The sequence below is a fragment of the Castor canadensis genome, chromosome 1, assembly GCF_047511655.1.
Source record: "Castor canadensis chromosome 1, mCasCan1.hap1v2, whole genome shotgun sequence".
Classification (NCBI taxonomy): Eukaryota; Metazoa; Chordata; class Mammalia; order Rodentia; family Castoridae; genus Castor; species Castor canadensis.
Genome location: NC_133386.1, coordinates 79,561,616 through 79,585,972, shown reverse-complemented (window position 1 = coordinate 79,585,972; position 24,357 = coordinate 79,561,616). Strand labels below are relative to the sequence as shown.

Sequence of the window (24,357 nt, the reverse complement as noted above, 5' to 3'; positions counted from 1 at the left end):
TTGTCTCTTTTCTTCAACAAAACTAGTGATAAAGGCAGAACAGGTCCTGCCTGGAACTGAGGGGGAAGGAGGGAGAGGATGGGGGAGGGGGCAGGGGGGAGAAATGACCCAAATAATGTATGCACATGTGAATAAAATAATAATAATAAACAATCACTATTAATCTGAAATAAATTTAGATTAAATACAAGGCATCCTGCATTTTTATTTACTAAATATGGCAACCCTAATTCAACCTTTATGTCTTGAACTTAATTGAATTTGTTTGCTTCTGTTCTCTGCTGATTAGACTCCAAGAATGGAATTAAACTATTTTGGTAGTTTTTAACTACCCCTTGTTAAAATGAAGAACATACAAGCCATGATCTCCTTGACCTTCAAACAGATATAAAGAAACCCCAGACATACACAATTCTGCAGTAATGCAGAGAACAGAAATATTTGGAGGGCCCAGCGAAGTCCATTATGTTGAATTTTGCTAAAAGAAGAAAAACTAAAAGAATAGGGTTTCAGCTGTCTCTAATGACATGGCCAGATGATGCCACAAAATCTTGGCATCACTGATAAGTACACACTGTACTGGAAAATCAATAGTTTCTGAAGGGGATCCTGAAGGGAACTTTCCATTATTGAGACTAGAAATAACTTAGCCCCGCACTCATAAATTCTTGGAGCTTAGGGTGCTCCATGTCCCCAAGCAAGAAAGCATGGGCCTCCTCCTAGCATCAGAAACTGGCTAGTTGGAATTATTGCTTTTAAAAATTACTGAGGGTTTCTAGCTTTTAAACTTCATTTTTAACTATTTCAAATGCCAGTGAATTGAGTTGGGAAAGTAAATTTAAACACGGGTAGCCCTCCACTTCAAGGAACACCGCTATGCAAAAAAGATAAACATGGGTAAGCAGATAAAATTACAGAGGTGGTTATCCACATTAAATAATAATTCAGTACAACACTCCATTAAATATTAGATTCAGTTCTAAAAACAATTGTTCCCTTGCAAAGAATTCCGAAACAACTTTTTTCTTTCTTTTTTTTTTTTTCTTTTGTGGTACTGGGAATTGAATATAGGCCCTTATACTGCTAGGCAAGTGCTTTCCTCTACCACCTCAGCTATGTCCAGTCCCTTAAACAGCTTGAGTATTAATTCCTCCTATTATTCTATAGAGAAGTATTGCCTACAGAACTCAATCATCCTTAATACCATTCTTTTGTCCTAAAACATGTAGGTAAATCTTCTCTAAAACTTTTGAATAAAACACATCATTTTACTTTCAATCCATTTGATCTCTTGATACTTTAAATACAAGGACATCAAAAAATGAAATTCACTATTATTTTTACAAATGGAGCCATTTCCTGGAAATAGCCAAGAAGGGTTACTTGGTCTTTTCTTTTAATAAATCTTTATTTGAGAAAAGTTTTAGATTTACAGAAAAACTGTGAAGACCATTCAGAAAATACCCATATTACCAGTACCCAGTTTCCCCTATTGTTCATATCCTACATTAGGAGAGTACGTTTATCACAATTAATGAACCAACATTGAAACATTATTATTTCAAAAATACTTCATTCAGATTCCCTTAGTTTTACCTAGTGTCCTTTTCTGTTCCAGGCTCTCATCCAGGATGTCACATTACATTTAGATATCATATATCCTTGGCTTCTCTTGGCTGTGGCAGTTTTCAAACTTTCCTTGTCTTGACATTTTAAGAAATACTTGTCTGGTATATCACAGAATTCCTCTGAGTTTAAGTTTGTGTTACATGTACCCTGTTGGTGTTGATCTCGATCAACTGGCTGAAGTACGGCTTGTCAGTTTTCTCTACTGTTACACTACTCTTTATTTTCTCCTTTGAAAATTGTGCTCTTTGGAAAACACTATGCATAGCCCAAATTTAAGAGGTGGGGAGTTAATCTCCACCTCCTTGAGGAGGCAGCATCTATGTAGATTATCTGGAATTCTACACAAGGTGTTTGTCTGTTTATCTCATTTATTCATTTAACTATTAATATGAGTGGATGCATGGATATTTTATGCTTTGGGTTATAATCCATGGCAAGTTATTTATTTTGTTGCTCAAGTTGTTTCAGCTTTGTCCATTGGGAGTCTTTTCATTGGCACTTGTGTCCTTTTGAGGTCCGTGTACTCCATCATTTTGGTCTTTTTATTTTTGAGCACATTGTGTGTGTGTGTGTGTGTGTGTGTGTGTGTGTGTGTGTAACTACCACATGCTCCAGCTCCCTCTTGCATATTTCCTTGTCCAGCCCTAGATTTAGGGTCAGCCACTTCTCCAAGAATTCCTGGTTTCCTTTATCAGAGTATAGCATTAGAAGCCAAGTTTAAGGCTCTGCAAGGTAAAACCCATCATGACCTTAACCCACTTCTCCTCACCATCTTCTTCCTGAATATATTTGCCAGATGACTGAAGGATATTCGTATCAGTGACTTCAAACTTGCTTTTGAGGAAGAAATTACAGTTTCATTTCAGAAGTATTTCATAGTTTTAAATAATTCCTAAAATACTTCATATTTAAGAGTAAGATTTTAATTTCCTTTGTTTCTGCTTTTTGAGAATAAATGTTTGTGTTTTCTTTTTTTTTAATTAAAGGAATTGACTGTTTAGGGAATGAGGTTCCTAAGGAAAGGAGGGGTGGATTACTTCTCTCTGGGCTTTGTTGAGTATGGCCTGGTTAATTCAACCAGAAATGGCAGGGTGTATCTAAGTTAGGAGGAGTTTAATGTGCACTATCCTTATTCAATCCTTGTCTAAAAAGAAGTACGTGATGATCAAAGACATGAGGGATCAGTTGTAGAGGAATGAAAAAGTTGCAACAAAGAGAGAGAATGACACACAAATACCATTATCAAAACAAATAACTACTTCATTATTTTTATGATGTATGTGTGAAGAAAGCTGGCTTTTAATACCAGGAGTGGCTCGCTCTTAGAGCAATGTCAAGCATGCATTCTATCCAACATCAAGGCTTTTCATGACACTAAAACCCACAAGTATGTTCTATAATAGCCTAGGCTTAGCAAATTCTTATGCTACTCGTGTTGAGAAAGACTCCAAAATTACATCAAGAAAAAGCTTTCATTAATAGATAATGTATACCCTCTGCAATTTGAAAAGGTGAGATTACATTAATGCTAGCCAAAAGGATGCTGTCTTCACACACACACACACACACACACACACACACACTACACTCAATTCTTAGATCCTTCAGCTGTTCTTTCTACTTCCTCTTCCAATTCCTGACTACCAATACTTATCCCTCACATAAACAAAACACCCTATTGAATAACAAGACAGTTTCTCAAACAAGTAATGTATATAACACCGATGGTGGAATCATCACCCTAGTGTCACCCATAAAAACCAAGGCCTACTCAGAGCTACCAAAGCCCCGAAGTACAGAGCCATGGGTCTCTACTGATTCTGAAAAATAACTCTGTCTTCTAGGTGACTTAGCACTGCTGAGTTCATACCCAGACAAAAGTATTTGGTACTAGATTCTTTGGGGGATAATTGAGTCAGTCAGAGATGGGCTGACTGAAAGCAGGGCGTTTTCATTTCTTGTGCTCTAGTCTGATTGTTGCTGAAGGCTGGTCTGCTCTGTGTATTGCCTGTGCTTTGTAAGGGACATGGCTTGGGACTCAGAGGACCTCACCCTTAGCCAGCGCAAATACCAAACACAGCAGACACAAATCAGTAGAAAAAAATATCTTCTTTTTATTTACAAAAAAAAATCCAAATATTGGATGCTGTAAACAAAATTCACAATCTGTTCCTGCTAGCACTGATTTAAACATGTCAGTTTTTAAGAGTCCATTTTCCATCAATTCCTTTTCTGCCTATGACACACTACAGTCAAAAATATTCCAAAAGAGTGACCCCAGGTGCAGCTTGCTGTAGTAGGATGCCTCAGAGTAGGCAATGGTTGTGGAGAGGTGGGAGGGAGAACAGCCAGCGGGCAGAGCCTCCTCCATCTGCAAAGGTCTGCAGAAGTTTCACCACATTACCTCCACATCTTCCCACTTTGTACTTTTACCACTTATTTTGTTAGCAAGCTATTATTACAACAAACTATTACATAGAGATTCTTTCTTAGCACTGAAAAGGCTATGCTAAAAGAAAATTTAAAGAAAGATTATATTCAAACAGGTGCTATATATGAAATCACTTTTTTTGGCTTTTTGGTTTCATCTAACACACTTTGTCTTCAACAACAAAAAAGCTTATTTTTGACAGCTGCTGACAGCTTTCAACATAATACACTTCATTTACAAAATAGTTCACAATATTTATTTAACAAGCATTGCACTGGAAACAACTTTATGCACAGTAAAGCAACCAACAATAAGCAAACAGAAAGGGGTGGTAAAAACAGTACGCTCACTTTTCATTTCATTTCCTTCTTGGCTTGGATTACAGATAATTTGCCATCCTTGTACGTTTTTGGACCCCTGTAAAAATAGTCCACCCAATACCAAACTGAGCAGGTACTTGATCCCACTTCTGCAAGGGAAAAGTCCATTTTGGTGTAGGAGTTCTTTAAGTAGTTGGATTTACTTTAGGTGAAGTAAACTTTTTAAAAAGGCATTGCCACAGGCTAAAGGTTCCCTGACATGCCAGACTGGACAGGTGAGAAGAGCCTCGAGAAGACAAAACTTCTTCCTGTTTCAAAGTAACAGCACACTAGGGCAGATAAGCACAAAAGCAAACAAATCACAGGCACTAATCAGGAGTTGAGAGCTGTTCTCTTCTCTGACCTATACAAATGGCTCTCTCTTACCAGACATTCAAATTTTTAGGCCACACATCCACAGAGAGAGACACCATGTGTTCAACTACATATGCACAAGACTATAGTACACATAAAATAGAAATAAATTATATAAGTCTTAAAGTAAATGCTGAAAGTTGTGTTGAGTACAGCCTGTTCTATCTGAATGCCAGGTGCTGGCACTTTCAACTAAGCTACCAATCCTGAAATAAGCAAGAAGAGGATGTAAATATTTGAGAAAATAAATGAAAAGTATATTTTCAGATAAGGCTCCTTCAAACAAAAACCTGTGTCATGAATTAACAGCAGGTTGCTGCTATGGCAGAGCCAGAGATTTCCCAACTCTTCAAAATAGTAGACAACTCGTTTGTCAAGAGTTGGGATAAGAAGAAAGCAAATTACCAGCCGCTCCTCTGTTCCCAAGCATTCCTTAGTTTTCTTTTAGAAAAATTCCAAACAGCCAAGCAGGTGGAGCTCTGGTTTCTGACAGTTGAGTGCCAGGATTAATCTGCAAGTTGAATAATGCTTCCTGGGACTTTGCAATTAAGTTTTCAAACCCAGAGCTGGAGTGAAGGAGACTGAGCCAACATGGGAGTGGGAAGAGTTCCCTAGTTCCCTAGAAAACAGTGAGTGGCAGTGCAGGGGCTGTGACAGCTTTGAGGGAATTCACAGGGAAGCTGCTACAGCACACCCATCTGGTTCCTGTTAAGGCTTCAAAGAAAGATGCACAAAAAGTAGTCCAGACAGATCAACCTGGACTTATCCAGCATTGAACATCTGAGAGATGCCCAGATAACAAACAAACAAATTACACTGCCAATTGGAGGATGCTATTTTCTTCTCTGTCCCTCTATTTGATGACAAAACTCTTCTGGGTGGGTCTTCAGAGGACTAGTTAGCAGTTATCCACTATGGTTGATGGGGATTATGTAGTTGTTTCACAACACAAAGGCAAGGTTTTTTATGTGTGTTAGTTTTGTTTTTAAGAAACCTATTTTCAGAGCCCAGAGACTAGAGGGCTGATAGAAGGGGTGGTTTTAGGATTAGCTGTCATCGAACTGAAATAGTAAATGTTAGTTCATTTCACAAGGGTATAAATAGTCTCTTGAAAAAGAGGAAATAAAGTTGGATTTGATTTAATGCAAAGTGATTTAATTTAAAGTACAGTACTAAATACTTAAATGCAGTGTGGCAACCAGATCAAAGATGTTTCATATTGGCATAAATTTATAAAACGTTATATATAATATATATCTCATATATAAACTTTATGCAATTGTGCAAATACTCTTTAAAAAGGGTCATTTCACATTTTACTAAATTCTAGTGGTCCAGAAATGCAGAATGCATTCATTTATAAATTCATTTGAATATTAATAAGTAGTGTTCAGATCACCAGAAATTCTTTTTAGCAGTTAGGGATTTAAGTAGCCTATCATCGATCAACCATCCATGAGATCATACACCATGGCAGCATGCAATTATTTTTTTAATGGGCTCAAACTGTCAACATAGCAGTTCAATATAAAATAAAAGTGTTCTACCAAACACATATTCTCCCGTTTGTGGAATTCTCTGGCTCACAGAAAAAGGAAAAAAAATTCACTAAAAATGTATAATCTCTGCTCTTTCTATCAAATATATTACTTGTTTCCCTCCTTCATTTGCTTTTTTCAGATGTGGGTTTTAATCCATCATTGCAATATGCCCACGTCTCATATATTCCTATTGAAAACATAAAAGCACACAGTTTTTAAACATGTCCTATTTGATACACTATTTTAGATCATAGGTAGTGTGTGTAGAAATGTACATATAATACGTACATATAATACATATAACGTACATTTCTACACACACATAACATACACACACGTAATTATAACAACATCACACCAACAATGTCAACTCTATACAGGTATCTGCTAAGAAAAAATAGGGCATTTCCTCTACCATTCACAAGCTTATGTGTTGTTTTTTTTCTTCTTGAGTCCCTGATAAAATAAAATAATCATTAAACCATAAAATAATCTTCCACTTCAAATTTTTCAGAAAGCAACAGGCACTTTGATGTATATTGGTATGTAACAAATATAGTAACTCTGTATATATTCTACTATATCTCTTGTACTTGGGAATTTTTATCTGTGAAATCTTTGGTCCTTGAGCATAGTTTCTTTGCTACAGCTGTTTTTGCTTGCATTTTCACATTTTAAAAATGCGAGCTATGCACACAGCTGGAATTAATGAATTGTGTCATCCTAAAGTCTGCTGTTTGTTATGAGAACTGTACCAACTTACTACTGTTCATTCGGAGCAAGCCGTTTCTGTTAGCACAACAGGATCATTGCACAGAAAGCACTTGCTATAAGCCTCAGATAGTAATCCCAGTGCTGGGGCTGTTACTGTTCAAACTCCTGAACTGATAAAAAAGGTGGGGTAAGCAACCTTTTTTCTCTCTGTGTTTTCCCTTTTGTGAATTCCATCTTTAAAAGTTTCTCTAGCATTTTTCTCCCCTATGGCAAAGCTATGGGAGCAGTTGCTGCAAACCCATATTGTCATCAAGTATTTTTTTCCCTTGTTATCTTAGGAGAACCTGGTTGCTTTTAATGACAGGTCTCTTTTGTTTCAAGATAGAATCCAATTGGACAAGAGTATAAGGGGACAGTTAAGGAGGGTGATCAGTTTGAGGTCATGCTCCCATACCAATCAAAGATCCATAAGCTTTGTTAAGCTTAAAATCAGGAGCATATCATCATTGCACAAAACATATCCCTAATCAGGGCTGGATCACTCCTTATTTGTTTTCTTTTTCTTTTTTTTTTTTTTCCCTATCTTGTCTGAAATGGCTTCCCCACAGGACATTTAAAAATGATTCTTAATTGCAAGGTAGCCAAGTGGAGTATGTCTGCTGCTGGCATGTGAAAACTGGCTGAACCTGGGCAATGTAGTAGTTGCTAAAGTTGGCATCTGCTACGTATGGGGCTGGCTGGTAATAGCAAGTGACATTAGCCACATTAGGGATGACATTTTGGTCAGCTAGCACCCGGATAGCCAGCATGGTGATAAGGTTTAAAGTCTGTCTTCTTTCATGTCCCATCAGGCACACTGTACTCTCATTCACCACTCCATGAAGGGTCATGAGATAGTCATACTTGCGGTCTTCCAATCCCACGAAGTGGTTCTGCAAATAGGACTCCAGTTTTCTCTGCTGCTCTCCAATGTCTGAGAAGTCGATGAAAAACCTGGAACACATGTACCTCTGGAGGGTCTTGATCTCATCAGATGCAGGCCTAAAGCCCCTCACTAAGAGGTTGCAGTACTTAAGTAGGCCTCCCCCTCTGATCTCCTCTGGGTTCCTGGTGGCAATGATTTTATTACAAAGATGATCAAAGGCTTCATGGAAATCACCATAGACGCTCTCACCGATTATTGTGGGGTGAAATGTTTCAGTCATTGGGTTCTCTGAACATTCGTAAAAGAGGAGAAGAGAGTCTAATTTGATTTGAAAAGAATCTACACTGAATTCAAACTGCCTCCGGAGGGAATCCACGAATTTCAGTTCCACATTTTTGCCACTGTTGTTTGACAAGGATATAAGACTCCATCGGTCAGAGTCATTGCAGACTTTAACCATTTTCTGCACATAAGCTTCCTACAATTTAAAAGATAAAACAAGAAGGTGAGCAAACCTAGAACAGAATAGTAAGTACATCCTCTTCACAGCTGAGAATGATTTTTTCTTTCCCTTTTGTTTTGTCAAGTTGCAGCAAAACACTACCTGCAAGCTTAAACAGTCTTCTGAAAACAGAAAAAAAAAAAAATACATTTAACGAGTAGTTTTACCGTCTGGGAAAGTCTAGAAGTAATAGTTTGAGGCTTTTGGCAGACATAGCATGGTACTAAGAGGCTCTGTTGTCATGTCTGGCTTTTTAAATGTTATTTTTTGAAAACGGCCTAATAGGCATAATATTCACACACTATCCACATAATATCCATGACACAGAAAGGCATACAGTGCTAAGTTAGTCTGCCTTTCACCCTTGTCCCCAGCCAACCAGTTCCTCTCCCCTGGAGGCAATCAATGTTATTAGTATCTGGTGTGCCCCTCAGGAACACTCCAGAGTTGCAATCAAATATGAACTAAATTGTCTTCAGATAATTTTAACTAATTACATAAAATGCGACTTGATCCAAAATAGGGGCGGGAGTTACTACCACTATATTCCTAACATATGAATTAACATGGATAACCACCAAATATATCTTTAATGCATGGAGTCAGCTGAATCCAGCTACAAAATCTATTCATATTTTCCAATACAATAAAAATCCCATTGACTCAGTTCTGCTTCTGGCTGCTTTTTTCCCAAAGACTAGATCATCAAATGACTCAAAAGTGATTTATGTTATTTCATTATTCCACTTATCAGAATCTACTCTGGCCAAGACTCCAGCAAGGAAAGTTAAGAGTTAAACCATACGGGGGCGGGGGGGGGGGGAAGAGAAGGGAGGGCAAAGGAAGACAGACGCAGGAGAAGAGCTGTGGAACTGAAGCCCCAAGTAAACTGTAACACTCAACATCCTCCACGCACCTTAATGCATTCATGAAAAAAAACAAAATAAGAAAGATAAGCCTTCCCCTGCCCATGACACGAGCAGATAAATGGCATTTATCCAGAGCCCTGCTGTCCTCTCCCTGACACAGCCATGCCTGGCCGGGTTGGGGTCAGGACCCAAACCGTGTCTCCAGTGGCTTTACCTTGAGCGTGAGTGGCGTGATCTTCTCCTTATTCACTCCTTCGGGTAAGAAGTCCAACAGGCAATCCAGCACGACGTCCTTCACAGTCTGAAACTCCTCTTCCCCGCGCAGGTCAGCGCAGAAGATGAGGTCCAGGTCCTTGTAGCCCAGGCCGCTGTCCTGGTGCAGGACGTGGCTGGCGGCCGAGCCATTGAGGCGCACGTCGCGGACGCCAATGCGCTTCTCGGCCAGGCGCCGCCGCACCACCTTCACGATCAGGCTCGGCTGCAGCTCGAGCGTGGGGAAGTTGCCGCGCCCGTGGATCGGGATGGTCTCGCTCAGGATGCCGTCCAGCCGCTGCACTTGCTCCCAGTTCAGCACGTTGCAGTGCGTCGTAGGGCTTTCGCAATAGTCCAAGCAGTGCCCGCCGAAGCTGCCGCCGCCACCAAAGTCACCGCCGCCAAAGTCGCTGCCTAGGGGGATGTAGGGGCTGCCAGCCAGCTCGTCCTCGGCCATGGCAAAGTACCCTTCGCCCTCCGCCATGTAGTGCCCACCGAGCGCCACTTGGCCCTGATCAGTCCTAAAAGAGAAGGGAGAAGGCACACAGTGAGGATGTGTGGTGGCGGAGGGCAGCGACCCATAGGGGGAAGAGGGTGCCTCCTCCCCGGATTGCCCCCGAGCCTGGGAGGGGGGGAGTGCTCCCCAGAAAGGCTCCCTCCCAGGGTCCCCGCTGTCCCCAGCCGCGCGCCCCGCCACGCAGAGCAGCCCCGCACCAAAAGTATCTCTGATGCATCTGGAAAGCGCAAGCGAGAGTCCCGTCTGTGTCACCTGGAGACGGCCGCCCCTTCTAGGAGCGCAGCGAGCGAGGAACCGCGAGGCGGCAACACTTCCAGGAGCTACGAAAGCACTCCCAGCAGCGGCGGGCTGAGCTACTTCGTCGTTCCCTGACCCGCGCTGCCTGCACTGACCACTCCCGCCCCTCGCCCGCACCCCCGCCCCCGCCCGCGCGACTGTCGCCCCAGCTGAGGTGGTCCCGGAGGTGGCGGCTTGTGCTGCCGCCGCCGCCGCCGCCACACACGCTCCTGTCTCTGGAGCTTTAGCAGTTGTGCGGGGAAATGTCTTCAGTACTTTTTTTATACCGGGCTTCTCCGCGCTTCCGGGGCCCAAGCGCTGAGCGCTCGCCACACCCTCCTCATTTGCATAGGGCGCCGCCCCCCCCACCACCCCCCCGCCCCCGGGGCACCGGGTGGACAGTCAGCCTGAGCTCGCGCTGCGGACTGACAGCCCCGGACTGCGGGTCGCTGGCTGTATGTATGTGTTACATGTGTGCGTACAGATGTATATTTACATACTTAATTTAGGTACAGCCTCACACACCCCTCCCCCCCTCCCCTAAGTGGGGGCACTAAAAATGTTCCAACAGTGATAGTGGCCATCGAAACTGGATCAGGACTAAAATGACACAGCTGCAAAAACTTCTCAACCATAAAATTCTCGGTTAGAGCGCGTCATTGTAGCGTAACCTGGGGGCTCTAGAGGTTTCCCCAAGACCTCCCTTTCACACTGCGTCCGTGTAGAGCTGGACCGTTGACTTCTTTAATGACCCCCATCCAAGTGCGGACTCTGGAGTGCATTTGCCCACGGTGCGTGAGGGGAAGGGCTTGGTGATAACCGAGAATCGAAACCTTGGGAAGCGCTGGGTAACTCCGGACGAGCCCGAGGAGACGCGTGGGAGGCGCCACGGGCCTCCAGCCAACCTCCCGCTGCTACGCGATAGCGGCTGGAGCTCGGGAGCGCGGCGGAGACAGTGCGCGTGACCGAGCAGACATCCCGAGGCGAGCAGCCAATCGCGAGGTCCGAGCCGGCCCAGCGCGCCCTGGGGAGCGCGCCTCGGGGAGCGCGCGGCCGTCTAGTCACGGAAAGGGTGGCAGTGGCGGCGTGTCTGCGGGAAGAGGAGTAGAGGGGGCGAAGCGCGTCCATCTCTCGCCGTCTGCTAAGGTTTGCCCTTTTCAAGTGAATAAAACTGTCAGGGAAATACGATTTGGCTTCCTACGAGATGTAAAACTACAAGCGTAAAGGTTAGGAAGACTTTCCCCCCTCCAGCTTCCGGGGTTTGGGCAGAGCTCAACCATTGTAATGGCTATCTCCGCGAGCGCGCGCGCCCCCGCCGCGGCGTTTGCTAGAAAGCTCCCGCTTCCTTCCCACATTTATTCCGGCCGTTCGCCGCCTCTTTCAAACTAAAACAGCAGTTTTCGCTTCACTTAGGAGGGAAAGCTGAATACACCCTCCCTCGAGGCCCTGCGCAACTCCGACCATCCTCCTGAAGGACACAAAGGCCGCCCCCACCGAACCCCCAGAACTGGGGGAGCCCGACCTAGACACCAAAACTGCGCGGCTTGGGGTAAGGGCGGGGGGCGGGGGGCGGGGGTGTCACCCGCGTAGCATCCAGCTGCATGACAACGCCGCCCCCTGCCGGCTCCCTAGGCAGCTCTGTCCCAAAATGGAGAAATCAAACCTCTGGCAGAAGCCAGCCTTCCCTTGAACCAGGCCCAAGCGTCCTGCAGGGTGGGTGACAACTACATTGTTCTTAGAAGCCCACCGCCAGCCATCCGCCCCCGAACGCATCCTATCCAGCCATTTCATATGTATACATACACACATGTGTATGTAATTTGACCACCTTTTGTGTGGCAGGCACCAAGATAAGTGCTAACTACGATGCAGGACTAACAGAAATCTAGAAGAACAGTGTTATTTGGACTGACTCTTGAAAAAGAAAAAAGACATTCCTTCAAGAGTTAGGGAAAATTAGAGAAGAACATTATCCACAAGGAAGAAAATCTATGAGGTAGTACCTAGGTTATTACGTAAGACGTGCCACTGGCAGTGCATTAGGGTAAGGCCTGTGAGAGTTCTGAAAACTTACTTTTGGGCCACACTCTGATGGATCTTTGTTTGTTTGTTTTTTAAGCAAAGTCTAGCTATGTAGCATAGGTAAGTCATGATCCTCCTGCCCTAGCCTTCCAAGTGCTGTGATTATAGGCATGAACTACCACACCAGGCCTCTGCTGAACTACCCTGTGTTGTGAGAATTTGTAAGAGACTCGTCCAGCTTTCATAACTCCTACTTTGTGGGGGTCAGGCCTTGAGCTCCACCCATTTGGCTGTGAATGCCCTGTAGTCTTCCTTGCCATGAGTGAGATGCCTGTGGTTTACTAATAACTTTTCATTGGAAGCTGAGACAAGAATTGAAAAATGGAGACATAAAGACTGTTAAAACATTGCCTTTAAAGGATGATATGAATTCTGCACCTTCTGAAAATAAGGCCAAAGGGATTAATCACTTATTAGATACACCACACTGAACAAAGCAAGAATTTAGAATGACTATCATTATTTTGTATTGTATTTTAACCTTCATCAAAAACAGAAAAGAAAACCAAGGCTGGGTGCAGGGGCTCATCCCTATGATCCCTACTACTTGGGAAGCAGTGATTGGGACGGTCATGGATTGGTGTCAACCCAGGCAAAAATTTACCAAGACACCATCTCAACCAATAAGCTGGACATAGTGATTCATATCTATAAGCTAGCTATATGAGAGGAGTAGGTAGTGAGATCGCAGTCCAACGCTGGCCTAATACAAAAGTGAGACCCTATTTGAAAAAATAGCCTAAAGCAAAAAGGGCTGAAGTGTGACTCAAGTGATAGAATGCTTGCCTACCAAAGCAAGGCCCTGAGTTTAAACCACAGTACTACGAAAATCAAACAAACAAACAAAACACTCAATTTCTGAGCTGGTGAGTACCTGTGCATACTTGGATTTTGTCCTGTGGGGCCGGAGTACCCATTTTATTACTAAATAAAGCTTAAGAAATAAGCTTACTAATAAAGCTTAGTAAAGCTTCCAGGTGATCTTAACAAGAGGGCCAGCTACAGTTTGCCCTATACAAACAGCACCCCAGCCTGTCTTCTTGAGGAGAGCCTCCCCTAAGCAGAGAGTTCACTTCTCTGCCCAGCCACTCCCATGGTCTCTCCCAAGAATGGAGGACATGGCTAAGAAGGAAGCAGATCTGGGGAAAAGATGAGATCCAGCAACAATGGGGCAACACCCCATTTCCCCCCAGTTGCCAGAGCTTTGTGGCTGATACTTCCTTAAACTTTTAACAAAGTATTGCCCAACACTGCCAGTCATATCCAGACCCCCCTGCCTCCTGCACCACAACATCTGGGATATCTTACTCTTGGCAGTGCCGTGGTGTGCAATTTAATCTTTGGATTAATATGTACCCGATGCATAGTGACTACTTGTTACATGCAGTTTCCCCTTCTCCCTGTCTTCAAACTGAGATAATATTTACATTCTGAGAAAATATATCCATCCTTAACATGAAATTGCAGATTTGGCAATTGCAAGCATTACTTTCCTTTTTTTCTAGATAACTAAAATAATTATGAAATGAGAAACTCTAAACTTTCCAAACACATTCACAGCCAAGATATTTCTCAACATAGTTAACTCATACATTATGTTTAGATGGACTTGCTTTTTTTTGATGAGGAGCTGACTTTACCTACTGTATCTATTTGGTAAGAAATTTGCTTTTTTAGTATTTAAAAGGTGAGAAAAAAGACCTATGATTTTATGAATCGATAACATTGAAACAATCACAAAACTAAAACAGGGACAGTCTAAATTTAGATTGCTTTGTGGGTAAGCAAAAAATCTTTATCTGAAATTTTTACATTCTTTGAGGAATAAAAACTACTTGTATTTTTATCATTTTTACTATTACATATTAATTGTACAAGATAGGGATTCATTGTGGTAGTTCCATCATGCATATAATATATACTTTGACCATATTCACCTCCTCTATTACTCTTTCATATTCCCTCTCCCTACTTTATCTTTCTTGCAATTTTTAAAAAATGAGTCTCATTATAACCTTTTCATACATGCTCGCAATGTACTTATTGATTTCCAAGTTACAGTAATTATCAATCTTCCCTTACCAGAATAAAAAAAAAGTTCAACATTGGTCTTAATAATTGTTATCGTTATGGAGTTTATTATTACATGCCAGGCAGAGGACTCAATATCTTAGATACATATTTCTTTTAAACTTTTCTCCCCAAACCAGAACTTTACATATCATATCCTCATTTTCAAGATTGAAAAAATAAGGCATGAGCTTATTTTTGAAAGGCATGGTAGAGCCTTGGTTGTGCGGGTCCCTTTCTTTCTGGAAGTTTCTTATACTCTATGAGTTAGCTCCCTCTCTGTCTTCTCATATCCCTTTTGGACTTCATATTGAACCAGAACTCCAATCTAATTCTTTCAAAGTTCTGGACATTCAGGTTGACATATTTTGGGGAACTACGCTAGGTGTTTTATTCTGACACAACTGTTAAGGGCCTGAATGCCCAATGACCTAAATGGGTTGATGGGAGCATCTTACTCCTTCAGTGGTTGACTCCTGAGGCAGTGGAGAGCTAACAAGCTAGCAGCCTCATGGAGAGTTTGCAGGAAACCCACACACAGAGAATCACAGCGGGAGGCTTGGAGAATGGCCCAAGTATACTTAGCAGTGGTGCCATTTTTTACTTCTTGTTCTCTGTGCTTGCTATCCTCTCAAAATTGGTTTCAAAAGATAAGAAGTAAACAGATATGAAATTATTTCCCCAACCTCATGCCCAGAAGGAAAGAGAAAAAAGTCCAGAAAACTGCTGTGTTAAGTCTGTAACTTCCTTCTTTTCACAGTCATCTACCCAGCTTCTCTCCCAAGGTCATATCCTTCTCTTGGTCTTCACACACCACCTTCTCTAAGCTCTCCCATTGCTTCTACTTTTTGATCTTTCACACAATAAGTGACATGCTAGCACCATTCAGTGCAGAGTGCTAGCAATGTAAGGGATGTGAGCCCATTCCCCCATTTGCTTCCTTCATAAAGTAAATCTGAGTAGTTCCTGAGACCAACAGGGAACAACATTGGTTCCAAGTATGCACACACACGTTTTTAATGCATGGTGAAGTGGAGGTCTCTCTGCTGTTAGTTAGTTAGTATTGCTTGTAGCAACTTCTCACAATGCTTCATGTAAAAGTTAAAATTCACTTGGGAAATGACCTGCTTTTTCAGGGAAATGGTGCTTATGAAATGCTTTTCTCTATGATTTTTCAGGGAATAATAAATGTTTATTCAGAGCCTAACAAAGATCAGCAACATCCAGCTCATACAGCTTCATAATGTTCCAACTTATTGCATATTATTAGTAGCCGAAAAACTAACTTTTATTGTTTTAAACTTCTCAACCCTTTGTCCTCTATTATTTCATTTTTATCTTTAAAACTATTCTGGCCAAAATGCAGCTCTAATTTATAGGTGAAGACAGGATATGTGATTTATTCCAAGTTTATACAACTAGTTATAGAAAAATTAAAGTTAGTCAGTTGCCTTCATCATAGGCCAGCACCCTTTTCTGTTGGCCACACTGTTAGTCTTACATCTGTGTGAGTGGATTTAAATGATCAGTAACAAATTGCTGCATGTCAAGGAATATTTTAGCTATGAAGAGGTTATTGGCGTGTGCTACAGTCTCACCTATAAATACCTGATAAAACATCACTACTGTTCAGCATGTTGTTAAGTGTAATTTCTTAAGGTGTTATTTTCAAGGGTCTATATTTGAAATATATGACCAAATAAAAGTAAACTCCTTTCTCAGCCACAAATCAATGAATTGAAATAATTCTGCCTAAGCAACAAATATGGTTGGACAGACCTACATCATTGTACTTTAAATCAAACTCAATATAGATTGTCCTTTATTAGAATTCTTCCTCAAAATGATTAGCCATTATTTTCCTATACTATTATCGGTGCTGATTAGGCCAGAAGTTCTTCCTGTTTTGACATCTTGATGAAATGCTTGCTATAGTTTCAACCAATGTTGCAAGTCCCATGGACCAGAAGGTTTCCTTACTCAAAATGAAAGAAGTATTCAAAACTTACATTCAGCTGGGTATTAGTGGTGTGTGCCTGTAACCCTAGCACTCGGGAGGCTGAGGCAGGAAGATTATGAATTCAAGGCTAACCTGTGCTACATAGCAAGACTCTGCCTCAAAAAATGTTGCATTCATCTGGAGAAGCATAAAGTAGAAATATACATATACTTTTAAAAACTACCAAATCTGAATAAGTAAGCTGTAATATTTGTATTACAATATTTTGCTTCTGTGTATTTGTGCTGGACGATACAGAACTGCTCTGAAGAGAATATTAATGTTCACTTTATGGAACTTGTGAACTTTGTGGAGAGTAGAAAGGGGAAATATAACAAACATTCCTCTTTTGTGTCCCTTGTGAAAATAAGTCCATCTTGATGTATCAGTGAATTGTTAATTAATCCATAATTAATACTGATGTATTTGTTGACCACTAACAGTTGAACTCTTTTATCTGAGCTTTAACATTTCAAAGATACATTTAACAAGTGGTATGTAGTCATTCTGTTAGTCTGTTTTCTGTAATTATAACAAAATGCTTTTAAAAAAGGAGGAGATTATTATTATTTAGCTCATAGTTTTGGAGGCTAAAATTTCAGGATCATGTGACTCCATTGTTTGGCCTCTGGTGGGAGCCTTCTTGTATGTGTTACAACATGTTGTGTGGCATCATGGTGGCAGAAGTGCATGCAGAAGAAGTAAGCTGACAAGACAGGAAGCCAGAGAAATTCAGGGACTAACCTTGTTTGTTTGTTTGTTTGTTTAATAACAGTTCACACTCCAGAGAACAAGCTCTGTGAAAGCAGCATTAATTCCTTACAAGAGTGTGCCATGGCCTCAATATCTTCCATTACACACCACCTATTGGAGGTGCCACCCCCTCAACTCCTGGGTGCTGAGTTTCCAACACTGGAACTGCAGATCCTCTCCAAACTCTTAACACCCATTTTGCTGAAACCATTTTCAGATACTGAATTCAGAAGTTGAGTAACCATCACATGAATTTGAGGAAGCGTCAGAGGGCACATTTACTCCTGTCTGCAAACCAAAGATTAATTCAGTAATGCAAATACCTGCTTATTTGAGAGAACTTTTTTAGTGTTATTTCTACCACCAACTTGTTTTTAAAAGTCTTTTCCTGTTAACTTCACTCTCTCAAAATTATCTGCTGCCAAACAAATAATAAATTAAAGAGCACAGTTAATATTATCTTAATGTTGACAAAGTAGCCATTAAATATGCTAAGCAACTAGACATATTGTCTTAGAAAAACCCAAAGTACTGAACACAAATAATATTTAAACAAAATTTTTTCTTGAAGCTACCAGGATGATTAACATTTAAAAAAAAATAGACATTTTCTACAAGTCAGATTCTGGAAGAGAAATCTTACCACCTTGAAAATCCTAAGGTCCTTAAGTGGGAAGAGGAAAATTAGTTGCAGATTCACGACAGGGCTTGATCCTAGGACCCCAGAGTTTATTTTAGTAGTGTGATATAAAAGAAATTCAAAATTAACATTTTGCCAATGGGAAATGCTTCAGGATGCAAGAGAATTAGTGTTAGTTGAGAAGGTATAGAGGATAAAATAACCATAACAGTTGTTGATATTTGAATCATAGAAGCTTTGCACTGAAAGAGAGCAGTGTCTAATAAGTCTCAATTCTTGATGTACAAGTGGGTCAAATACCTCAAGTGATAGAGCTCAATGCTGAGTTCAAATGCCAGTACCACAAAAGAAGTCTTAATTCTAACAGAAGTACTGGGACTTTAGTCCCTTTTAAGGAAGCTCATGTTGATATATGATTACAAGGTTGAATATCCAAAATTCATATAAGTAAGATATCTCTGAAGGGTAATAGAAGAATTGTTCTCCAAGTTTGAGATTTGTAATTACTTTGGTTAACATAAAACTAGTGACATTGTTCATTTTTCTTAGACTTGTTAAAACATTAGAAGAGAAAAAAAGTGGTGACTGGGATTCTTTGTCCTACAATTTCTTCTAACTTGCATTAAAATTACAAAAATTTGTTTTCATTATTCATTTAGCCCTCATACTCCACTTTTTGTGAATTCTTTGTGAGCAGTAGTTCAGCACCTTCACACAAACCAGGAATAGATGGCTTGCCATGTGTTAAAATAGACATGTTTCTTTCAAATACTTATGTTTTGTCTCCCGCTCTCATACTCCTGGCATGTCTTCGAGCATCATTTGTGTTCTGTAGGCTTCAGGGCTTGTGGAGAAGGTTAAAGTACTCAAAGGCTAGGATATAGATAGCCCAGAGGAAAGGTGCTTGCCTAGCATGCACAGAACCCTGGGTTTGATTTCCAGCATTAAAAGAAGTTAAAGTACTCAAACATGAGACAGGTCCTTTGTTCATTCCTAAGGCCTACAAATACCTGGAAATTGAGCCTATTCCATAATCAGGATAACGCAGAATGAGGTACTATCACTTTACTGGTTTCAAAATTAAATCAAAAAATACTAATTAAATGGTGTGAATTTCATCAAAATATATACATGCTGTAAGTATCACAATGAAGCCCCATTGTACAATTAACTTATGGTAATAAAAATAAATGAAAATGAAATAAAATAAACCATAAAAAGACAGTATTAAAAGACTGAAATGTTGTCACAAGGGAAAGAGAGATACCATTAAGGATAATAATTATACTGTGGTCTGACACAAGTGGCAGAGCACCTGACTAGCAGGCACAAGACCCTGAGTTCAAATCCCAGTACCACCAAATATTAGACAAGTAAAAATAAAGCACAGCTGAGTTTTGGCCTGGCCAAGTGGCTCCAGTAGCAATGCACCTGCTGCCTAGCAAGTGTGAGGCCCTGAGTCCAATCCTCACTACTGAAAAAAATGAGTAATAGTCATATTAAACTTTAAAGTTTATTATATATTTATATATTATGCTGTGACATTTTATTTTACATATTGCAACTCTGGAGGAAGTGCAGACATGATGTAAAAATATTTCTGACATGAAAGTAATTACCCTTTGCATGTTGGGTAGGTCATTATTTTGAGACATACTTCATAAATCAAAGAAATTGAGTTAGCATGATTAATTCTTAATCCACTATATCTAAAGATAACAAACATTCAAATAAAAAACTGAAAAACAAGCTAATTACTTAAATGGTTTATCTACATAATATTTAACAGCTAGATGGCTGGTTAAATTTCTTCTTTTTAAGAGAGTAAAATGGAGATTTTAGTTGTCTTCTAAATTAATTAAAAATCAATTTGATCAAACCATTTACTCTGGAACTTGATATATAGATTTTGAATGCATGTATTGATCAAATTAATCAGGGACATTGCAAACTGCACTTCCTACTACACAGTAACATGAGTTGCCCTAGCCTTTGATGCCTCTCAGTTCCTAGTAATGTTGCTTGACACCTTACCTGTGGGCTGCATTGAGGGTGGGGCCCTGGGCAGCACAGCCACATTGGCTCAGTGTGTGAGTACATGTGCTTATTTCTCTCCTCAGTTTTCCCCTGCATTATTTGTTCTTTCATACATCCTTTTTCTCATTCTCTATTCATTAATACAAATAAACACTTGTTGAATCAACCTAGTGCCATCAGCAGCTATAAGAGACCTCTTTTCTAAATCCTTTAGATAAGTTCACTATGGCTACTTAAAAATCAACTAGCAAATAACTTGGACTAAATAGCCTAAATATGTTTTGTGTGTCTCTGATGAAAGTTCTCTTTTTACTTGAGGAGGGAAACCGTTTCAGTTGGAATATGGCCACCTTTAAAGTTGTAGTAAACAACTTCAAAATCTTCAATGATATGATGACTCATTTTCTGAAATCCAAATTACGTATGATTTATGGTACTTTATTGCAGATTTAACTTTTTGTTTATCTTTCATTGCTTCTGGAATACTTCAGAAACATCTACCACTTACTCTAAAAAATGATTTTCAATAACTAATCAACTTTACATTTCAAATTGTGCTGTCATACAAGGATTATAAAAATTTTTTTAAAAAGCATACCATGTCCATTTAGGAAGATGTCATGTCACCATTTAAATTATATGCAACTAATAAGCTTGTAAGGACAAAGGAACAGTCTATTTTAAATATTTTTAGTTCTTCAGAAATCTAATATGTAGAGCATTCACCAGATAGAATTCAGTTCCCTCCCTCCAAGGCCTTTTCAGTGGTAACATTTCATGTCATCTAGTGGTCCTTATTAAGGTATAGTAGAATTGAAACATCCAGGTATTCATTCAACAATGATAAATCCAGAGAGATAACACTATACTCTCCTACTTAAAAGCAAAGGCTTTTCACTCTTAGTTGAAAGAACTGGCATGAAATTGACTGTAACTTATTCTCCAAGAGCTTATGGACAGATGTGGTGTCTCACTGCAGAACATCACAGTCTTCTCTAACACCAGGCCCGCAGCCCTTGCTAGTTTCAAGTCCCATTCTACTCTTCGTTCTTGGCCCCAGTCCACTTTGCTTTCATTTGGAGTCAGTGACACTTTATGTCTTTTTGTTTTGTCATTTTTGGTTGATATATACACACAATATATTTTAATTATTTAATCAAATTAAGAAATTAAACTTCAATTACAATTAAGTAGAACACATCAACGATAATATCATTAGAGCCATATGTAGTTCAGCGTCTGTGTCAAATTATGTTATCCAAACACATGAAACAGTCAAATTTCTGCCTTGGCCATCCCCTGCAGGCAGTAACCTGCTGTTTCTTGCCTGTTGATGTCTGTTTTTGTGTTACTGCTCTTGCTGTCAGTTGAACATCCTCACAATCCCAGAAATTGCTGTGGAACTCCCAGTGTTTTCCTGTGTTTCTTATTTGTTGTGTTGTTTCAGAATAAAGTACCCCTTTAAAAAAAAAAAACAACAGAAAAAAGGCTGCTATTGCAGAACTTCATGAAATGTGATCAATTAAGATTTAGGTAGTAGCTCAAACCTTACCCCCAAAATGCCAGTTCATTGTTTTTAATAAACTGTAATTGAAAGCAAGTTGGCCCTAGGAAGAAGCTGGGTTTGCTCCAAAGGTACAGAGGTACTACAATCAGCTGTCCATTATCCGGTAAACTACGTCAAGGCCTCCTTAGTTAATGCCACATCTTCTTTATTATTCATTGCTTGGGAAAAGTCAGTGGCTGACAGGGGAACAGCTGAATGCATCATTCTAAATTGAAATGATTAAATCATGAGGGAGAGGGTTGGATGCAGGAACCCTGGGGATAGATAGTTTTTCCTCATTCATGAAATTGATTCTTCCTATGGGAACTTATAACAATTAGTCTTTTTTAAAACAGTCCCTATTTCGTTTCATGTGACCATAGTAAACTCTTCAAGGTTGGACTAAGGGAGAAAAGCAAGGGTACAATAGTTAACACAAATCTTTTTTGAAGAATTGTGTGGAACCAGAAAGATGGATACCGGGAAGAATAACACCCACTGTACATGTACCTTCATGTCATAGCTTAGGGGAAATAATCCCATACTGCTGGGCCTAGAAAGCATAAACACAAAATTTTGGCAGAGGATCTACCTAGGAGAGAAAACTAGACAGTATTAAATTAATGTAAATATATGAATATGCCTTATAGCATGCCAGACATTTTGTAGGCACTAAACACCAGCTAACTTTTTTTTTTTTGTAGGAACTGGAGGGCAACTGAATGCAGGCCAGCAAAAAGAGAGAGAGGCTAAGAACCAGGCTTTTCGGAGTTCAAATGATGATCCAAATCTTGGGCTTTGTGGAATCCTCTCTCAGAGAATTCATCTTGAGGCTCAAGCAAAATTGGCTGAACTCAAAAAGCAGGTATATCTTGCATCTCCATCCTCCAACTGGCTGGTGAAGGGGTGCACAAATATCTGCTTGTCAATCTAGAACTCCTGGGCCAGAAATAGGGACTTTTGGTCCCTAGGACAAAGCAACTTATCAACAGTATTCCCATGGATGAAGATGGAAAGTCATCTATGATCTCCCCATCAGGAAGGAGCTCCAAAGCAGGAGAATGCATGGCACAACAGTGGAAACTCTATATACCATTCTCTAATTAAGATCTCAAGGAATAATCTTAAAGAGAACCCCTAGTGAAGAGGGAGCAATTCCTGGCTCTTTCTCCTGACCACTGTCTTTCTGTCACTTTGATTACCACTGTCACCATGAATTCTGGGACCTGTGAGTCTCTCTTTAAGTCACTGGCCTATGTGTAACCAAACCCTTCTGTTTCTTTATCCTTCTCAGCATAGAAGATACATGTAGAATTTTCAAAATTAATGTGATTCAATGCTAAATCAAAAATGAAAAGGTAGCAATTATAGACAAGACGTATCAAATAAAGTCAAATTTGCAAGTCTAAGTTCTTGATCCTCTGATGAACATGATTCAACCTCAAAAGTCTGTGCTATTTCTTGTGCTGGGTCCTCCTCTCACCACCCCATCTTTCCTGTTACTCAAGTAGTTTTTTTAGCTGCCATTTTTTTTTCCCTCATCTTTCCAAGTATAGTGTTTCAGTAATGGGTGGGTGAAATAGATTAAAAGAGATAACCTGTTTAAACCCCCAGTGGTCACAAAAGGTCTCTCTGTTTATCTTTTAAACCTTTTTGGCAAGAACTAAAAGACAGGCAGCACCCAGTTGTAAGAAGTTGGGGCAAAAAGTACTTCTGGCAAAGGGAGCAACTTGTACCCAGTCAGACAAGAATCTGATGTGTTGGAGGAACTGAAACAAGTTGTATGGAGCCAGAGAATTTTGAGGAAGGAGGAAATGGCAGGAGATTATATTGGAGAGACAGGCAAAGGTCATATCACATAGCTGTAGTGAGGAGTTTGGATTCTATTGTAAGTTCAAGAAACCACTGAAAGCTTTAAAAAGGGAGTAATATGATTTGATTTATTTTTTGAGATCCTTCTTGTTTCTAGAAGGAGTGGGAAATTGAAGAGGGAACATAGAAAAGAAACCAGTTACTAGAACACTGCAGATATCTGTGTAAAGGATTTTTCTGGTTTAGAACAATGTTTTTCAAACTGTGGGTCACAACCCATCAGGTTATACAGTCATCTTAATGGTCTTCTCCAGCAACATCAATTAAGTAGAATAACGTAAATAGAAAATATGAAAAAAGTCATTACATCATTTCATAACATTTTCTTTCAATTTTTATGCACATAAGTGTGCATATGTAAGTATGGGATTGTGCTTTGAAGAGAATTTGTTACTCTGCACAGTGACCAAAATGGTCACTAGCCTAGACCTAAGCAATGATGGAGGCAGAAAGAAGAGGGGATTCATCAACATCATAAGACTTCCTCAAATACATGGGAATGGAAGAATCACCTAAGAAGAGACACAAAGAGAGGAGATGGAGTTCTGTGATAGATTTTCTTTCATTTTTAAGTAGCATGTTCTTATATTCATATCCAAACTGTTCTTTAAAATATTGTCTACTATAACTTATACATGGTAAAAAAAATATGAGATTGTACCATTAACATAGGAAAATGACATACATCCCAGCAATTTTTTCAGAAGAGTACATACAAAAGAATTGGAACATCCTCTGATGGTCACCAGTGGGTGGTTATTTCATCTCTCAGTTGGGCATGATTTTTCTGGACCATTGGTGTATCTGTATCAGAGTTCATAAACAAGTCCAAGGTGTTTCCAAAAACTTTCATGCATGGGAGGAAATTTTAAATCCTGTGTCTCTTCAGTCTTCATTCTTTTTGAGAAATCTCTCTGGTCCATTGTAGTTTTGCCAAACTTTTCACAGTGAAATCTTGACTACTTAGT

General features: G+C 40.0%; 1 protein-coding gene and 1 long non-coding RNA gene across 3 annotated transcripts; one reads left to right on the top strand and one right to left on the bottom strand.

The window, feature by feature from the left end:
• Nucleotides 1-3,723: 3,723 nt before the first annotated feature.
• On the bottom strand, nt 3,724-10,645 carry Tent5a (terminal nucleotidyltransferase 5A). 2 transcript variants are annotated; one of them, XM_074079045.1, is made up of 3 exons: nt 10,312-10,645; nt 9,560-10,118; nt 3,724-8,452 (listed from the first exon to the last, which is right to left on the bottom strand). In XM_074079045.1, exons 1-3 carry the CDS (start codon nt 10,329-10,331, stop codon nt 7,676-7,678), a joined length of 1,356 nt encoding a protein of 451 aa, XP_073935146.1. In that variant the 5' UTR covers nt 10,332-10,645; the 3' UTR covers nt 3,724-7,675. The 2 variants fall into 2 exon arrangements, with proteins under 2 accessions (XP_073935146.1, XP_020042592.1); XM_020187003.2 differs by having other exon boundaries at nt 10,367-10,641.
• A 727-nt stretch (nt 10,646-11,372) lies between these two features.
• Nucleotides 11,373-22,926, top strand: LOC141420778 (uncharacterized). Its single transcript, XR_012445403.1, has 2 exons — nt 11,373-11,536; nt 22,222-22,926. It is a non-coding gene; the product is annotated as an uncharacterized lncRNA (long non-coding RNA).
• Nucleotides 22,927-24,357: the final 1,431 nt, after the last annotated feature.

Excerpts from the sequence above, each read along its gene's own strand:
- Tent5a (XM_074079045.1), bottom strand. The coding sequence starts at position 10,331 with ATGCATCAGAGATACTTTTG. Across the intron at positions 10,119-10,311 it reads ATGCATCAGAGATACTTTTG|GACTGATCAGGGCCAAGTGG; the intron begins GTGCGGGGCTGC and ends CTTCTCTTTTAG. Across the intron at positions 8,453-9,559 it reads TCACGCCACTCACGCTCAAG|GAAGCTTATGTGCAGAAAAT; the intron begins GTAAAGCCACTG and ends TTTAAATTGTAG.